The 17,623-nt window shown below is 40.0% G+C and overlaps 1 protein-coding gene across 2 annotated transcripts in view; it reads right to left on the bottom strand.

Annotated features, from left to right (window-relative positions):
- MEI4 (meiotic double-stranded break formation protein 4) overlaps positions 1-17,623 on the bottom strand; it is a 218,665-nt gene that overhangs the window by 176,806 nt on the left and 24,236 nt on the right. For both annotated transcript variants that reach the window (XM_087443796.1, XM_087443795.1), the window contains exon 2: positions 8,816-9,061. In XM_087443796.1, the coding sequence (XP_087299922.1) occupies positions 8,816-9,047 (232 nt within the window). In that variant the 5' untranslated portion in view covers positions 9,048-9,061. The remainder of the gene's footprint in view (positions 1-8,815; positions 9,062-17,623) is intronic.

Here is a 17,623-nt window from a genome sequence, read left to right as displayed (position 1 = left end):
TTCAAATTCATTTTATATCAAGGTCAGTTAGTTTAGCTCTCTGCATGACCCAGAATGTAATGCAAGTATGACCGTTCATAGTTCCACGTGTACAACATGAAACTTGATGAGTAAATGTGTTTTGTCTTACTGCCTGCAATATGCTAGCATTCATTTACAGCAGCATATTTCTTTTTATCTACGTTACTTCATATACTCATTGAGGATTGGTATAATAGTATAGTTTAATTCAAATTTAAGGTTTTCTACTGATTTCTAGTATACAGTACACTGAATTTCCTATCCAAAAATTTTCCCCTACAAGATGTCTTTAAAATTACTTGAGACAGATATAAGAAAAAGGATGTTTTCCCCTGCAAAAAAAGAGGGAGGGGCTGTCTTATACACCTGCACATCTTATATACCAGAAAATATGGCATATATTCAGAATCCTCTATGACAGCTCATATGGGTGCTTATTAGGAAGGGACAAGGGAAGTGAGGATGGAGGGAGGGAGACAGGGGAAGGGGGATAAAGAGGGAAGAGAGAAGTTCTCCTAGAACAAGAACCTACACTACACAGTCCTTGGAGTCCTGTTATATTTACACATATATTTCATTGAACAGTATGGAACAGTATCAAACATGGTTGTTAAGGTCATTTTAATGTTACTATTTTTTGTTTGTTCATTTTCTCTAATTTCCACCACCTGCCTCAGCTCAATCAGGCTCTAAATGAAAATCTTCTCAATTCTTTGGTGACTAGGGCCAAATATTATCAGCTGGTATTGAAAAATCTTTCAGAGGCTGGCCTACAAATCCCTCCTGAGTTATCACACTCAGATGCTTTGGACAGGGATGAACAGGTTTCTACTGACCCCTGTTCTGGAGCAGTCTTATGCGCCCTGAACATATATTTCACTTTTATTTGTTTAAAGCAGTGGTTCTCAAACTTCTGTTCTCATCAGAATCACCTGGAGGGCTTGTTAAGACACAGGTTGCCGGGCCCCAGCCAGAGAGTTGCTCCTTCAGTTAAGTAAGGGGCAAGTTCCCACCTGACGCTGATGCAACTGGTCTGGGGACCACACTTTGAGCCCCACTGGTTTAAGAAAACACCTTAAAGTACTAGAAAAGCATCGTTCTGGGATTCTGCAGGAATCCCACTCCATCTAACCTTAGGCAAGTCACTTAACTCTGCTTTCCTCATTTCTTTATCTACAGCCAAGGCAAGAGGTGGAGATGACTTCTTAGACAAGAGCCGAAGCAGCAAAGAAAGAAATGCAAGAGTGAAAATCCAAAGGCAGTTTGAAAAAAGAAACAGGACCAACAGACAGATTTGGGATAACGGGGCACTGGAGGAGGAGTAGGGGAAAACAACGCACTTTAAAGAACAGCTCCCTGAAGAGCTGCCAGAAATGAACTCAGCAAAAACACAGATGAAGGGGCACCTACTCCCACCTGCAGAAGAGTCTCAGAGAGGAGACGTGGCCCCTTCTTGAGGTCCCGAGCCAGTCTCTCCACTGTGCTCTGTGTTTCTTCAGGTTTCAGGCCCCGAGCCACCTGTGATTCCTTTCTTATCCTCTTCCTTTCGTATCTTCCACTTGCCGCTCTGCTAACTCCTTCCTGCCAAAGTGCCAGTATGCTGACATCTTTCCCATCTTAACAACAAAAATACTTTCCCCTCACCTTGCACCCTCCCCAACTACCAACCTATCTTTTTTCAGTCCCTTACAAACTCCCCCCAGAAATAGTCCACAGTCCCTTGCTATTCAAACTGTGGTCTTCAGATCAGCAGCATCAGCATCACCTGGGAGCTTATCAGAAATGCAGAATCTCAAGCTTACTCCCATTTATCCTATTTATCTGATTTCCTTCCTGCTCTGAAAATGGAATTGATACTATTCCATTAATTTTCCCAGTCTAAACTATAGAGCTATCTCCTCGATTCTATTCACTGTACATTGAACTTATTCCAAACAGTAAATTTCAGGATGTCTAGGTGCAAATATTAAATCCAGAATCCTCATGGAACCTTGAGATTTCTAAGAGAATCTTAAAATTCAAAAACAGATAAACAGCAGGGCATTTAAAAAAGACAGACAAAACCTGCAAAAAATAAATATAATCCTAAGAACTAGATTAAAATTTGCTACGGGTTAGACTATTCCCCAAAAAAAATCACATTGTGCAAAGACCTAGGGATGCAAAAGTACTTTAAATATTTTTAGCTTTTGTTCCATAGATGGGAAGCCCGCATTGCCACTCCTCATTTATTCTGTCTGATTAAGCCACTGTATGCACACATGACTCCCTCAAAGGTAGGAGCCCTGATACTCATCCTACCTTAGTGGGTCCCCCTCCCTAGGATGCTGGATCTTGCTCTCTGGACCTCGCTCCCACCACTGCAGGGATTTGGTAGATCTCTACAAACAGATCGGCAAGGCCATTTTGTTCCAGGTATTAACACTCACCAACCACGTCTAAACTTACTCGTTCAGCAAGCATCCCCACCCCACCCCACACCATACCAGGCACTGTCTAACCCTAGGACACAGCAGTGATGAGAGAAGACTCATGCCTGCAAGCAAGGAGCTCAGGGCCTACGGAAGACAGGCTGCTTAAACTATTGTAATAGTATGGGGACCCCAGCAGGAGAACCTAATCTAGCATAGAGAGGAAGTCAGTGAAGACAGAAGGGATATTAAAACTACCATCAGAACAAAAGAATAGTGCACAGCCAGAAAAAAGGGAGAGGGAGAACATATCCCACAGAGAGAAACAATACATGTAAAAGCCAGGAGCTGAAAGAGACAAGGTGGATTCAAGTAAGTGAAGAAATTTCATGTGTCACAAAGCAGAATATGAAGGACATAGTGGTGAAAGGTTGGGCTGGAGAGGTAAGCAAACGCCACACTGTGGAAAAGCTTGTAGCTCATTTTAGAGATTGTGGATTTATCCTAAAGTAAATAAGAAGACTTAAGACGGGCTGCAATCTAGATTTGAAAGCGGCAAGGCTACAACTCTACACATGGACTCTAATTGGGATAAATCAGGCAAGACCAAGGAAGTGGCACTGGGAATGGAGAGGAGTGGGGAGAACCTAGAGATCCACAAACAGTAGCGTCAACCTAACCAGGGGATTACCTGGACAGCCAAGACACTGCCTGGAACCCAGCCTAGGCAAAGATGTCTGTATCACGCAAGGAGATTCAGAGCCCGGAAGCGATTTGGGAGGACTGATGATTTCCATCTGCAACACTGCACACTGAAGAATGCTCGGCTGCCCACGCCTACGCCTGGCCTCTGAAGCTCCTTGCTTCCTTCAGGCCCAGGACCTGCACTGGCACTTGATTTGTCCTTCTCACGCCCTATCTCCACACACCACTCCTCCCAGAGCCAGCGGCCGTTATGATAATTAAGATGTTCACAGTTCTAAATTACTGCCTTGTCACTATTAAAGCCATTTAATATTCTGAGCTTTAATTTAAACCTTAACTTCAATTTCTTTCTATGTTGATGGTCTCTAATATCAAAAGATTAATTCAATTTTTATATAATGAGTAAAGCATGCCTAGTGTATAATTATAAATTTAAGTTACTTTAGACCCTTTCATTAGAATTCATATTAAATTAAGGGCACATTCTCTAACATTTATGTACATTATGCATGTATGTTTTAAATCAACTGCAATTTTATGGAAATTTCCATCATTATTATATTTGACAATTTATATTATAGGAACTTATGTGAAAACTAAGGAGGACATGCTTATACACTCATTTTCCATGCTCTTTCAGCATCTATAAAACAGTGAATCCCAACATATAAATGCTGAGCTCCACAAACGTGACTGTAGGGCAATTATGTGTGATGTCTCCTCGGTACGTGGTTTGGGATGTGGTGAGAAGAACAGGAGATGGGACAGAGGCCGAGGAGGCCCAGACCAGGAAAGCAGCAGTCAGAAAACAAAGACAAGGTCCACGCTGCGTCTGTGAGGTACACTATTCAGCCCCTGTTCTGACCCCTCATCAACACTAGTCTAGCTAAAAGTCTTTTCCTGAATCCAGACTTACACAAGATGAGAAGCAGGGTCCAGGGCCGGCAATGGGGCACGGAGGATTTGATCCTCAGGGTAGAAAGCAGCAAAGAGGACCAATGGGAAGGGGTGGACAAATTTAGGCATTGTCAGCTGGGAGGGTAGGGAAGCTCCTAGAGACATCTGTTTGGGTCGCTTGTTTTCCGGGACCAAAACTTACAAGAGCTAAGTTCAATCTAAAGTACTTGTGCTGCTCCGCACACCACCCACCCCCAAGCACTCTACATGTGAGCCCTGTATTCAACAAACATTTACTAAATAAACATGTAAACTAATGAATTAATGTGGTTTGATTTGCTCTTACTTTCTTTTCACTCTAGGCAGTTGCTCATCCAGCAGCCTATCTATCACCTATGAAGACACTGAGTCTGTAAAACTGTAGGGAGAAAAGCATACACCTGACACTTCACCCATCTACATCCCTCCTGTGAATGCCCAATTACTGTACAAGTATCACAGCTACTGTTCACAGTCCCCTTGCCTGCCCCCCCCACACACACTCACATTTTAATCCTAAATGTACTCATTGAAATTCTATACTGTTTTCCACTAACAAGGCCCTGCTTCTGTCACCACATCCCCTTCAATCTCGAGTCAACATTTAAGAACAGCCACTAACATCTTCCTGGCCAGTCTCTATGCTCTGGGTCCCCATTACCCACCTACTCAGACCTAGATGAAATCCTTGCCAACACTATGAGGCCATCTTTAACAGGAAGCTGTTCTACATTAAAGAACATGGTTTTTCTCTCTCGTTTTCTCTCCTGCGGATCAAGAAGATTCTTGGGAGAAAAACCAGCACTCTAATTTATTCATGATTCCCACCCCTTCCCCCCTAAGTTAGGATGTACTCAGATACAAGGAAGAGAATACACGAATAACAATGGCTTAAACGACTGTTTACCTTTTTAAAAACACCTAATAAAGTAATCCTAGAGTTGCTTTTGACTGCTCAGAGATGTCAAGAAGGCCCCAGGTTCTTCTCATCCTACTACTTTACCATCCTTAGCTTGCCGGCATTAATTTTTCAAAAGTGCCTCACAGTTGCAAAATGGCTACCACAGTTCCAGGCATCATATCTTCATGTGGCAGTGTCTCATACAGGAAACAAGTGGTTAAGGTAAAAACTATTTTAATTGCTCTCTTTCATGAGCCTCAATCTCTTGATACAAAGAGACAAATCTTTATCAAAAGCTCAGAAGATTGCTTTTTACTTTACCTCGGCCCCTGCCCAAACTTAGAACAATTCTAAGCCTGTCATGGATTAACCCACTGGGCATGAGCACATTTCTGTCAAAACAAAATTAGAGTGCTTTAGTAAGGAAGAAGGAAGCTGGATATTGATTAGACAACAAACCGTATCCACCACACATCACCAAAAGGGTTTTGAGAAATGTGTCACTGGATATCTGGGCTTCTTTGGTCCTCCCTCTCTCCTTCCCATCCTTCTTTCCTTCCTCCCACTACCCAGGAGTACTTATTCCTTCTCTGTACAGTCTAGTCCCTTAGCAAACACAATAAAGTACATTTCTCTGGAAGAATTAGCCGTAGAAAAATAACTCAAAGTAAAGAAATAGCTGAGTTCCCTAAGTACTGTATAAACCATATCACACTTCCTTATTTGTTTACTTTGCCATTTCAGCTCTGCTTTATTCAATTCTAGTTTGTTCAATTGTTTCAATGGATAGTTGACGCTGTAAATTATGTTCCCCAGCCTCCCAATCTGTCAGGAAGCATTCCATTCAACACTTATTGAGTGCCTGCTGTCTCATACTCGAGAACAGCTGCACATGTAAAGCAACCCTAAAATTCCAGAAATAAATATTTAATAATATAAATACATTTATAATATAGTTTTGATTTTCAGGTATGGAGTTTTCTTAGAGCAAGGCATGTCAGTCTTTCAAATTATACATCTTTAAATAACGGCTACGTTCCTCCTTTATTTTCCTATCAATCTAATACCCCCCTTGCTGAGGGTTTTTTCTTTCCCCTTTATTAGTGACTCTATTTATCTGAATCTATTCATTTATTCCTCATTTTTCAAGTTTAAGCTAACAGATGGAGAGAGAGATTACTTCCAAACATCTGCACCGAAACGCTTTACCTACAACTCCTGTTGTGAGTAAAACTGATTTTAATTATATGATATTTGAACATTTTTCTCACAGGCACTGTATTTGAAAATTTTCAGCTTAAGAACAAGTTATCACCTCTGCTCTCACTGTCAGGCACACTCTTGCTCCAAACAAATAATACACATACTACTGTGCCAGTGTTATAAACAGACGCTTGATGGTAAGCCACAGTTTGATATCTATCATGGATGTTTGTGATGGTCACAATTTAAGATTACTGGAAATTTTTAATGTGTGCCATTATATCAATCACATAACTGCCCAGAAAGAAATTAAGAAAACTGATTATGTTGTCATTCACCGGGTACACTCAAAAAGAACATTGCCTAGAAAAACTCTAGAGAGTCTAAAATGTGGCTATACATCATCTAACACTATTTTCGCTCACACAATAATAAAAGTTTAGTAACATCTGGGTATTAGGATCATCCCCACAACCAAAGTCAGTGACCCCCTCACCCACAGCAGTCGTGTGTGCACTACACCTGCACACTCCTCCTGTGACAGCCACATTCTCTTCAGTGGCTCCTTTTCCTCTGCCCGCCCCACCCCAGCTCCATTCTCCCTGTGTCTCCTCTAGAGCTACAACTTCAACTACTACTTAAATGCCAGCGAATCCTAAGCCTGGGTCTATATTTTCAGCCTGCTCATTCCCTTTGGGTTTTAGGACCATACTTCCACCTTCCTTCTAGGTAATCCCTGTATGCTTAAGGATTAACCTACCCTCAGACAAACCTGGACTCAACCTTTTATCCTATAAACTTATTTCTGTGTTCACCATCTGGATTCAAAGCATCACAATCAATGCAATAAACTAGGATTGGAAACCTCAAGTATCGTAAATACCTCCATCTCCCTTAATCATTCACAAATGTCTGAACTATGTACTCTGAAATCATTCCTTTATGTCTGACTCCTTTTAGTTCTCACTATCATAGATGTAGTTCAACTCATCATTCTTCATATGGGCTTTGGCAAACGCTTTTAACTTGTCTCTTTTCTCCAATCACTGTTATTGCCAAAATAACTTCTCTGCTACACTTCCATTTGACAGGTATTTATGGTGTACCTTCTGTGCGTCAGGCTTTGGGGTGGGCATGGAGTGGAGAGTGCTGATCAAATCAAAGACGCAATCCTTAGTGAGCTCAGACTCTGTTTCAGGAGATAAGGCAGCAACCAAGTAAACTAACAAATGATCTATAGCAGGTGTTCGGGTAAAGAATAACTGGAGGGGTTGCTCTGTACACAGAGTGGTCAATGAGGAGGTGTCATTTAGAATATGACCTCTAGGAAGGGAAGAGGCCAGCCCCAAAGAGAGTCAAGGGAAGAGCATAACAAAGGTCTGAGGCAAGAAGAGCCTTCCAGGGTTGGAAGGAAGCTCACGGTGGCTGAGCCACATTTACAATGGAGAAGTTGTATGAGACGAGGTGGGAGAGGTGCGGAGAGGGGCAACTGCCCACAGCATGATGGGCCATGATCACAAGTCTGAATCCAATGTGAAGCATAACTGGAAGCCAGGGAAAGGTTTTTGGCAAAGGAGTAACATGATCTGATTTACATTTTTACAAAATCACCAGAATTATATTTCCCAATCCCAATATGAGGATCCATCCTCTGTGTCAAAAAACTTGCATGACTCCTGATGAACGCAGTGACCACATGCTCCAGTTTGCTCAAGTGAGTCCTGGCTTCTGCCCGTTGTCCTCGTATAGCTATTCTGGTCCCCTCCTTCACTCTCGTAAGGGTCCCATGGAGACCATAAATTGTATGGTCACCTGACTGATAGGGAATACAGGAAAACAGTCCTTAGCCTGACATTCAAGGCCCTTTTGAACCTGATCCCAACTCATCTCTCTTCCTTTCTGCCCCATCACATCTCTACCTTACGGTGTTCTGGTCCCTCTGAAATGTAATGCTGGCAGTATCCTGAATGGGACAGCAGCAGGGCTCCATCGCTGTGCCTTTGCTCATGCTCCTGCCTCTTGCTGCATGCTCTGTGACCATCTCACTACTCGTGTACAGACTTTTGAGGGCCAGACCTGAGAAGCCTTTCCAGAAACCAGGCAGAATGAATGGCTTCCTCCTCTGCACTTTGTCCATATCTCCGTTATAGCATTTATCACAACTGGGTTAATTATTTACAGGTCTCTTTTCCCTGATAGAATGGTAGGTATTAATGGCAAGGACAGCACCTCCTCTTAGGTGTTTTGGGGTCCTCGCCACCCACCGCACGCCTGGTTCATAGCTGGTACGTGATATATGACTGCTAGACGAATTATTTAATACAAAAGCAATATAAAATATATAGTAAAATAATAAGGCTGAACAATGAGATTTTAAAATTCATTTATCCAGTAAGCTTAAAACATTATTGCCTTCATATCTAGATTATTTTCATTATCCAACTTCATCCCAATGTCTAATGTAGCCCCATTCATTAGAAAGTGACAATAAACTTTTAATGAATGATTAGAAGTAAAAAATGTTTATAGGGCAAGAAGAAGAAGTCTAGTTTTAGGAAACTAAATAATTTCTAAATAATTGTGAAGTCAAAATAAAAGAGATTGATATAATTACCAAAAGGCAATTTCATACACTCACCACTCTTAAACAATCCTGAGTAAATCCTGCTCAGAAGAAGTTTTTGACGTAATTGCAGAACTTCAGCTTCCAAGGCTTCGACCTTTGATCTCCACTTCGCCTCTTGCCCAGACACCACCCTCGAGAGGTGCTCTGCGTAGTCTCTGCTGCTTTTGTCTGCTGGTTTTGAGTGAATAATTGCCAAGGCCAGAGCCAGCTTTGAAGTTCTCAAATACCATGCTCGATCATCCATCCTGGCTTTTGTCCCTATTATTTAGTAAGAAAAAAAGTTATAGAAATTCCTTTTAACTTACAGTTGCAGTACATTTCATTTGCTCAAAATTGATTTTGCAGAGTAACACTAATTAATAAGTTTATATAACGTGACACCAAGCAACAGAAAAAAAATTCTTCAGGAACTGAAAACAGTATGAAAAAATACGCAGAAGAAAAATGCATACTCACACATATTAAGAGTATTAAGATTCAAAACAGTAGGTTCAGACAATTTTGGCAAATTCTTGAGGTGGAAAAAATACACATTAATTCATTTAATGATCTCTAACCAGAGGCACACATCAGACTCTCTGGGGAAGCTTTTCAAATAAATATATATTTATTATATTTAATATTATATGATATATTATTATATTATATATAATTAAATATATACTTATTATATATTTATTATATATATATATACACACAGATCTTCCCCAACTTATGTGAGGTTACATCCAGATAAACTCATCCCAAGTTGAAAACATCATACGTCAAAAATGCATTTAATACACTTAACCTACCTTAAACGTGCTCAGAACACTTACATTAGCCCAGAGTTGGGCAAAATCACCTAACACAAAGCCTATTTTATAATAAAGTGTTGAATAGCTCATGTAATTTATTGAATACTATACTGAAAGTGAAAAACACAGTGGTTGTCTGGGTCCAGCATGGTTGTCAGGGTGTCAGTCATTCACCCTCGAGAACGTGGGGCTGACTGGGAGCTGCGGCTCACTGCCGCTACCCAGATCATGAGAGAACATCATAAGCCTATCCTAACCCGGGAAAAGAGCAAAATTCAAAATTCGAAGTACAGTTTCTAATAAATGCATATATATCACTTTCGTACCATCATAAAGTGGAAAAGTCGTAAGTTGAACCATCATAAATTGGGAACTGTCTGTATACATATATATCTCTCCATATATATACACGTATATATCTGGTCCCATCCCCCTAAAATTCTGATTCAGCAAACCTGGGGTAGGACTGAGGCTTTTATATTTTGAAAAGAGTCTACTCTGTAATCAGAACTACTAAATTAAATCATTTATTTAAATTTAAGCCCTTCTCCTCCAACCCATCCTGCTAAGTCTCAGAGTCACTGCTCCACAACCCTGTGTTTCTCGATGGACGTTTACCTACTATTCCTGCCTTTAACCAGACCACTCCAATCTATATGAGAACAATCTTTAGAATATCTGCATCATTTAAATTGTGACTCTGCTCTGATTCTGCACTTCCAAAGATTTCCAATTGCAACCACTAGCATACTTTTCCAAACCAACACTGCATCACAATCTGACAGTAAGAATGCATTTACGAGGACAACATGACAGACCACTGCATTCGCTGGCTGAGTATCACCACTCCCACCGAAGTATAAGCCCCTTATGGGCCTCCACAAGGGGGAGCTTTGCACATAAAATGTGCTACATAAAAGTTTTTAATGAATAGTTAAAAGTACAATGGTCCAGAAAATTCAGGACCTTTGGTTGCTGAATTTTTCTACTTTGAACTTCCCTCTGAACTTTCCACACTTATCCTACAAAAAATTTCAAATTCTCAACCCCACATTTCACACTTTATTTCCTTCAATTTCTCAAGCCTGTCCTTCCACCATGGTCTGCTCACACTCACACAAGCAGGTATACAGCCCAAGCACATTCCCATTCGCAACTCTGCTCATGAATTTTCCCCAGTTGTGAGGCCCTCACTCTCTTACAGCTGCTGCCAAGGCCCTGGCTGAGCACCCTTCAAAGAACAGCTCATAGACCACCATGTGAAATCCTTTCATATTTATTCCCACCCACAACGATGTGTACCTATTTGATATTCTGTAATCTAACACTGAAGATATACAATCTAACAGTTAGTATAATGCTGTTTTATTATAATGAGATAAACACAAAAATGTGTGTACAATATGTTCATCACAGGATTTTTTATCATTGAAAACTGGGACCAACAATCAAATAGTTAAGTAAATAACGGCATAACCGTACAAAGGAATATTATTTATCCATTAACAATTCGATTTTCAGAAATGTGTTTATTAGCACGGGAAGTGTTAACGACATGCTGTGTGGAAAAAACGTGAGGACAAGAAATTATATGTACAGTAGGATCCCAATGATGTAAAAATAGGAAATATAAGTAAATAGGATCTATCTCTACTGTAGAACTATTAGTGATTTTTATTTTCTTATTTATACTCTAAATTTTCCTAATTTTCCGTAATAAACATATATCAAATTATAATCAGAAAAAATTTATAAAGAATACATTTCCAAAAGCAAAAGTGTAGCTAGCATTTTGTTAACCTTTCACAGCTGTAGCACACAGCGAGGACTAGACCCCACAGGACAGACACACTAATCGGAACTAGAGCTCCACTCATTGCAGCTTTCGCAGCGACCACTGCACTTGGCCGGTTCACCCTCCATCTGCCGTGCCAGCGAGGCGGAGCAGCAGACTCTGCCTCTCGGGGCCTCAGGAAAGCTCCCTGTGTGCAGAGAGCAGAGATGTGGACGACTCGCCCTAAAGAAGTAAGCCCACTGTTATATATAACAGTGCTGACCCAAATAACAACACAAAAATAATAAGTAACCCATTGAAAGTATTTTGGTTAGAAAAGGATCTGACATTAAATTATGAATGGTGGGAATCTAGGTTTAAAAAAAAAGAAAAACACTTTATTAGCCCAAGAAGACAGTTCTCTGGATAGTAAAAACACAGCAAACGCCTCTGTCATTTGGCAGACATGCTTAATTAATTGAATTAAGTGAGCTGATTAATTAAATGTTCTGATTTTTAAGTCATTGTATATGATTGTTAATAGTCTTAAAACTATGCTGAATATCAGTCAACAGAAAAAAAGATCAAATTATAAAGTCCTTCTGGATCATAACTATCCCATGGTCACTTATCTAAACATTAGCTAGAATTGTACCACAAGTGAACAGAAACAATGGCTACAGTTCTACAGTATAAATTATATTCAAAACACACACAGAACTACAACCTACAACCAAACAGAACCAAGCTTTTTTTTTTAATTTAATTTATCCTTAAATAATTATACTAAATAATTAAAATGAACATTTAATGTTCCCCAAGAAGGTATTTAGTGTCTCTGAATTCTTAATAGCTGAAAATATAAAATTTTAACTTTCCTTTTAGAATAGAGCAGTAGTTCAAATGGGCTTTCTTTTTCTTTTTATTTGGGAACAGACACCTGACCATAGCAAAGGCTGCCACAGGGCTACAGAAAAATCTAGCGACATTCCCTATGACCCCTGGATTCTCCTTCAAGCAGTGCGTGCAGAAACGCTACTCTGCAAACAGTATTTTGGCAATTTTCATCTGCCCTATTTCTCTTATCCTCATTTTCTCCTATGGAACTTTAATTTGCTATCAACTAACCAATTCTCTGAACTGTCAAAACTGTCTTGAATTATAATCCTAAATTCTCAAGTTAGTTCATCTCGAAGATCACTGATGAAAATTCTATGAAGTAAAGCATCCCAGATCACTCCCATACAAGAGTGGTGGAAGTTTGAACCAGATAACCAGTCAGGAGAATATTTTCCTAATATGTATCAAAATATTTACCCCTTTTCGGCCCAGAAATACAAGTTCTAAGATTTTATCTTAAAGAAATGATCATAGCTACATACAAACATTTATGCCCATAAATGATCACTGGTGGTCTAGTGGTTAAGATTTGGCATTCTCACCACCATGGCCTGAGTCTGTTTCTGGTCAGGGAAACACACCACCCATCTGTGGGTTGTCACACTGTGGCAAGTGTGTTGCTGGGATGCTGAAAGCTCTGCCACTGGTATTTCACATACCAGCAGGGTCACCCATGGTGGACAGGTTTCAGCAGAACTTGCAGACTAAGACAGACTAGGAAGAAGGACCTGGCCACATACTTCCAAAAAACTGGCCATGAAAACCCTCTGAATAGCAATGGGGCATTGTCTGATACAGCGCCAGAAGGTGAGAGCATGGCGCAAAAAGCCCGGCAGGCTTCTGCTCTGCTGTGCATGAGGTGGACTGGAGTCGGAATCAACTCAATGGCACTAACAACAACAAATGATCTTACAGAATTATTCATAATTACCAAAACAAACAAAAACAAAATCTTTACCAGCTTGAACATCTAACAATAAAGATATATTAATTAAATTGTGACATATTACACAATTGAGTTAAAAATGGTTTTGAAAATATTTAAAAGAATGGGAAAATATTTCCCAGACTATGTTAACTGCAGAGTAAAACACAAAACAGTAAATGCAGTAAAATTTGAAATTTGAAAAAAAAAAAAACAGTCCATAGATAGATTGATATACTGATAGAGACAGAAAGGGGGAGGGAAGGCAGGAGGGAAAGAAGAGATAGAGGGAAAGAGAGGAGAAGGAAGGAAGAAGATAGACTAGAGTTACTCAACAAAATACAAACAATACATTGACCATGAGTTGAGGAAGTCTGATTTCATTTTGTTTATACTTTTCTATAGTTTCCCAGTTTTCCACAGCAAACATTAATAAAACATACTATGTAAGAGAGAAAAATGTCTTAATACTAATCCTACAGAAATATTCCCTATTGTATATTTTTCAAAGGAGAAATTATAGGAAAAATATGGATGGGTTTTGAATGAAGCCTCAGAGCTCTATACCACGCATTTCACGGTTGTGAGAAGAAGCTCCAGCCTGCAGAGCTCAGCTGCTCAATTCTGAGACACCCTCAACTGTGAAGCACACCATCAGCTCAACCACAGCTTAGGAGGGGGAGGGGAGAAGAATGAAATAACAGCACATTAAACACAGTCAGAGATTTTAAACTGTCAAAGTGTTTTCAGAATTGAGGAAGCACAGTCAATAGAATGAGAATTCTGTCTCCTAGGTTCTCTAATCTCCCTTCCTGATCAGCTTTCCCAAATCCACTAAGCCTGTGGACTTCAGACCTTTCCATGCCCACAAGTAGATGCATGCCCCTTCATTCAAATGTGTGTGGTGTTCCTTCCACTAATTCAAAGGACACAGTGGATTCTGGAGGTGGGGAAGAAAAACTTTCCAATACAACCAAGCAGCAAGTTACTAGCCACTGCATCCCTAGTGCCAGGAGCGATAGCTGGCTCACAGTAAGCACTCTACTAAATACCTGAATGAGTGAATGAGTGAAGGAAGGAATGAACACATCAATATAGGTCAGGCAGTCACAGAGGGCTGTGTGGCCAGCTCTTAACCCTGGCCCCCATCAGTAAGTCTTTGTCAACTACATGCTCGGGAGAATGGCAGTGAAGGGAGAATGGATTAGGAGGGGACTTTAATTAGTTAAACTGAAGGTCACATCTGTCTCTCTTTCACTCTGTGAAGCACCCTTTCTTGACTACCTCCAATGAATCTACTCCCTCTAAACTTATGCCTTTCTACAGCATACCCTTAAACTTTCAACATTTGAGTAAAAAAAAATACAATAAAGATAAAATCTAGTTCATACACAGGTTCAGGTCAGAGGTAAGCTATAAGGGAGAAAGCCAAATTTTACCTCATGTGAACTCTACAATAATAAATACTTGTCTTCCCAGTAAAGCAAGAAACTGAAGAACAGTGGCTGAACATTCCCTAAATCACTGAGACGAATATGTTAAGACACCGTCTGAGCACAGGAGCAAGTCCCCACATACCATGACGGTGGAATGTGCTTTTATCAAAGCTTTTACCAAAGCTTTTACCTGCACAGCAGACCTCTGGCAAGGCCAGAACAGTAAGATGTTACAAGACTTTTTAGATAATTAGTTTCAGTAAAGTTTGGACAAGGTCTAACGTGTAATTTCTGGATTAGATCCAGCTGACAAATTCCCTAATTACTGTTATAGTTTCAACATATACTGTACTGTGAAGTACTCAGCAGATTAATGTCATGTGAAATTTTACATAAAAGAATCAAGAGTTACTCAAGATTTCAAATCCCTCCACTTTAATTATTTAGGGGGCCTTTAAAAGCCTTCCCAGCAAAGAGCCTGTGCATGACAAGAGGCTAGTCAAGATAAAAGGATGCTTGCGGTTTTTTTCTTTCTGTTTTATTTCCACCAAAACAGGCCAACTATCTATCATTTTCCCCTTGTTGAAAGAGTTAACTAATCATAGATTTTAACTGTCTACAGGGTCTCAACACTCTTTTCTGTTTTTACAAACACCCACCCCTCACCTTTTGATTCCTCGATGCTTCCTTTTTTGTCATAGGAAAGATTTTCTCTGGATTTCGGCAAGGAATACTGCAGAATTCCACATGGGAAAAATGCATCACACACATTTTACAAGTCAGCCAAAAAGATGGCTGATTCAGAAATGCAGAGTTGTATATATGGCACAAAGAGCAATCGTCTTCCACTATGTAAATCTACAGAAAGAAAGGGGACCTACCTGGTATCTACTATTAACGTGTATCTTAAAAAATAATTTGGAAGAATTGTAGGTGTTTCCTAGTTACACTGGTATTTCACATACTGACATGGACATAATCCTTATCACAAAAACAAACATATTGTTCTTATAGGGTATAGAAAAAAGTCTGATAATCTACATAACTCAAGTCCACAAACTCCACAAATTTGGAATCTTTATGAGGCTACACTTTGGAGATGGAAAAAGTTATGTGTCATAAAATGAGGAAGACTATAGGATGAAGGCAGAAACCAAAGAAACAACCAGAAGAGGCCACTGAGAGAGGTTCAGCCCGTCCCAGCAGAAATAGGAGCAGCTGGCTTCTGGGGACCAGCGGAGCCAGGGCCTGAGCTTCAGGGAACACAGAGGCTCAAGGCGGGGGACGGTGAGCACAGAGCCCCTGGAAAAGGTAAAAGGCCCTGTCCAAAGAGGCCCATTTTGTAAATGACACAATAGGAGACAAGATTTGTTTTCTAACTACTATTATGTAATTAATGCCTTTTTAGCCTTCACTTCTGCGTACACTTAAGATAGAACTCAAGGAAGCACAAGCAGCCCCACAGAAACATTTTAAGGCTAATTTAACTCTGAAAAAGTGCCCTAGTTCTCTTGTCAACTGTCCGTTCCTACCTGCTCCTGCCCAGACTCTCAACCTCGTTCTAGGCTGTGTATCCTCCGAAATCCAACAGAGACAGACTCACCTACTTTCACATCACAGAAGTTGCAGCCTATATCAACACAGTGCTCTTCTCCACCAAGAACCTGTCAATTCACAGGATCCATGCTACCCAGCCTCTGCCCCACTGAGTACCACCACAACCCTTAACCAACTAAGGAATACCAGAAGAAGCTGTAGGCCATTCCAAAAGATCAGCATGGTATCCTCTAGGGCAACAAAAAACAGCATAAGACACATGTCCCTGGGCACCAGGTGAAGGCATCCAGGCAGGAACTGGTCCCCAGCTTTCCTCTCACCATTGTATATGGTGGGTACATATATACAATACCTACCTCCACCTATGTAACAGGAACCACTCCAGGTCAAAATCATCAGCAACCCTGTGGCCTAACAATTGTCACCTACTTTCCCCAGGCCACAATACAACTTTCCAAACTCCCTGTTACTTATACCCATCAGAATTTGCCTTCCTTCTTAAAATTTAGATCTGACCAACTTGAGATTACCAACTCAAACAAATTCCCCATAGCCAAGAACTGGCCTCATGATGACATCAGGGCCAGGCCTGAACCTTGGTGCCCATGGAAAGTACAGGCAGAACAGCAGCTGCATAGGAGCCTTTTTTTTTCAGCAATGCCAGTTGTATTAAGAATCTCTAGTACCTTTTTTATCATGCTATCTTGTGACCATGAAAGGGGTCTTTCACTGAAAATAATATCAATCTATTTCACCTCATAAATGGAATACTCAAACAACAGTAACTAGCCTTAGCTGCATCAGTGGTCCAGTTTTACTCCAGGGTAATCAATTATAGTCATTGGTTTAAAACCATAGGAATTTCTCAAAATAGCTCATGTTGTAAAAGAAATTCAGATCTTTAATTCATCATGGTTTCTGTGTCTAAATCTATTTATCCTTCAATTACTATAAGAAAATTGTAAAAACTGGGTTTTACCTCCATACAAATTTTACTGAAATAGAGTAAAAAAAAAAAAGAAAATCATTAATTTACACATACATTTGGCAATTTATCTCAAAAGACAACTTTTATCTGGATGCTCTACCTAAGTTATTTGATTTGTGTATGAAAGGCTAAATTGCAAATGTAGATTAAGGTAATTAACTATTTTCAGAAAAAGATGGGTTGAAAGTAACTGAAGATGCAAACAATAACATAAGGAATCTGGAATGGCTATAGTAATAGCAGACAAAAGACACTTCGTGACAAGAAAATATTACCAGAGATGCAGAGGAATATTTCATAATGATAAAAAAAAAGGTCAATTTATCAGGAAGACTAACAATCCTAAATATGTATGCACACAATAGCAATAATAGAACTTCCAAATTCATGATGCAAAAATTGAAAGAACTTAAGGGATAGAGAGACAAATCCACAGGCATATA

The sequence above is a fragment of the Ceratotherium simum genome, chromosome 19 (genome assembly GCF_057802395.1).
Source record: "Ceratotherium simum simum isolate JZ-2026a chromosome 19, ASM5780239v1, whole genome shotgun sequence".
NCBI lineage: Eukaryota > Metazoa > Chordata > Mammalia > Perissodactyla > Rhinocerotidae > Ceratotherium > Ceratotherium simum.
The sequence above is the reverse complement of the archived record's forward strand: the minus strand, read 5'-3'. Positions and strand labels throughout refer to the sequence as shown.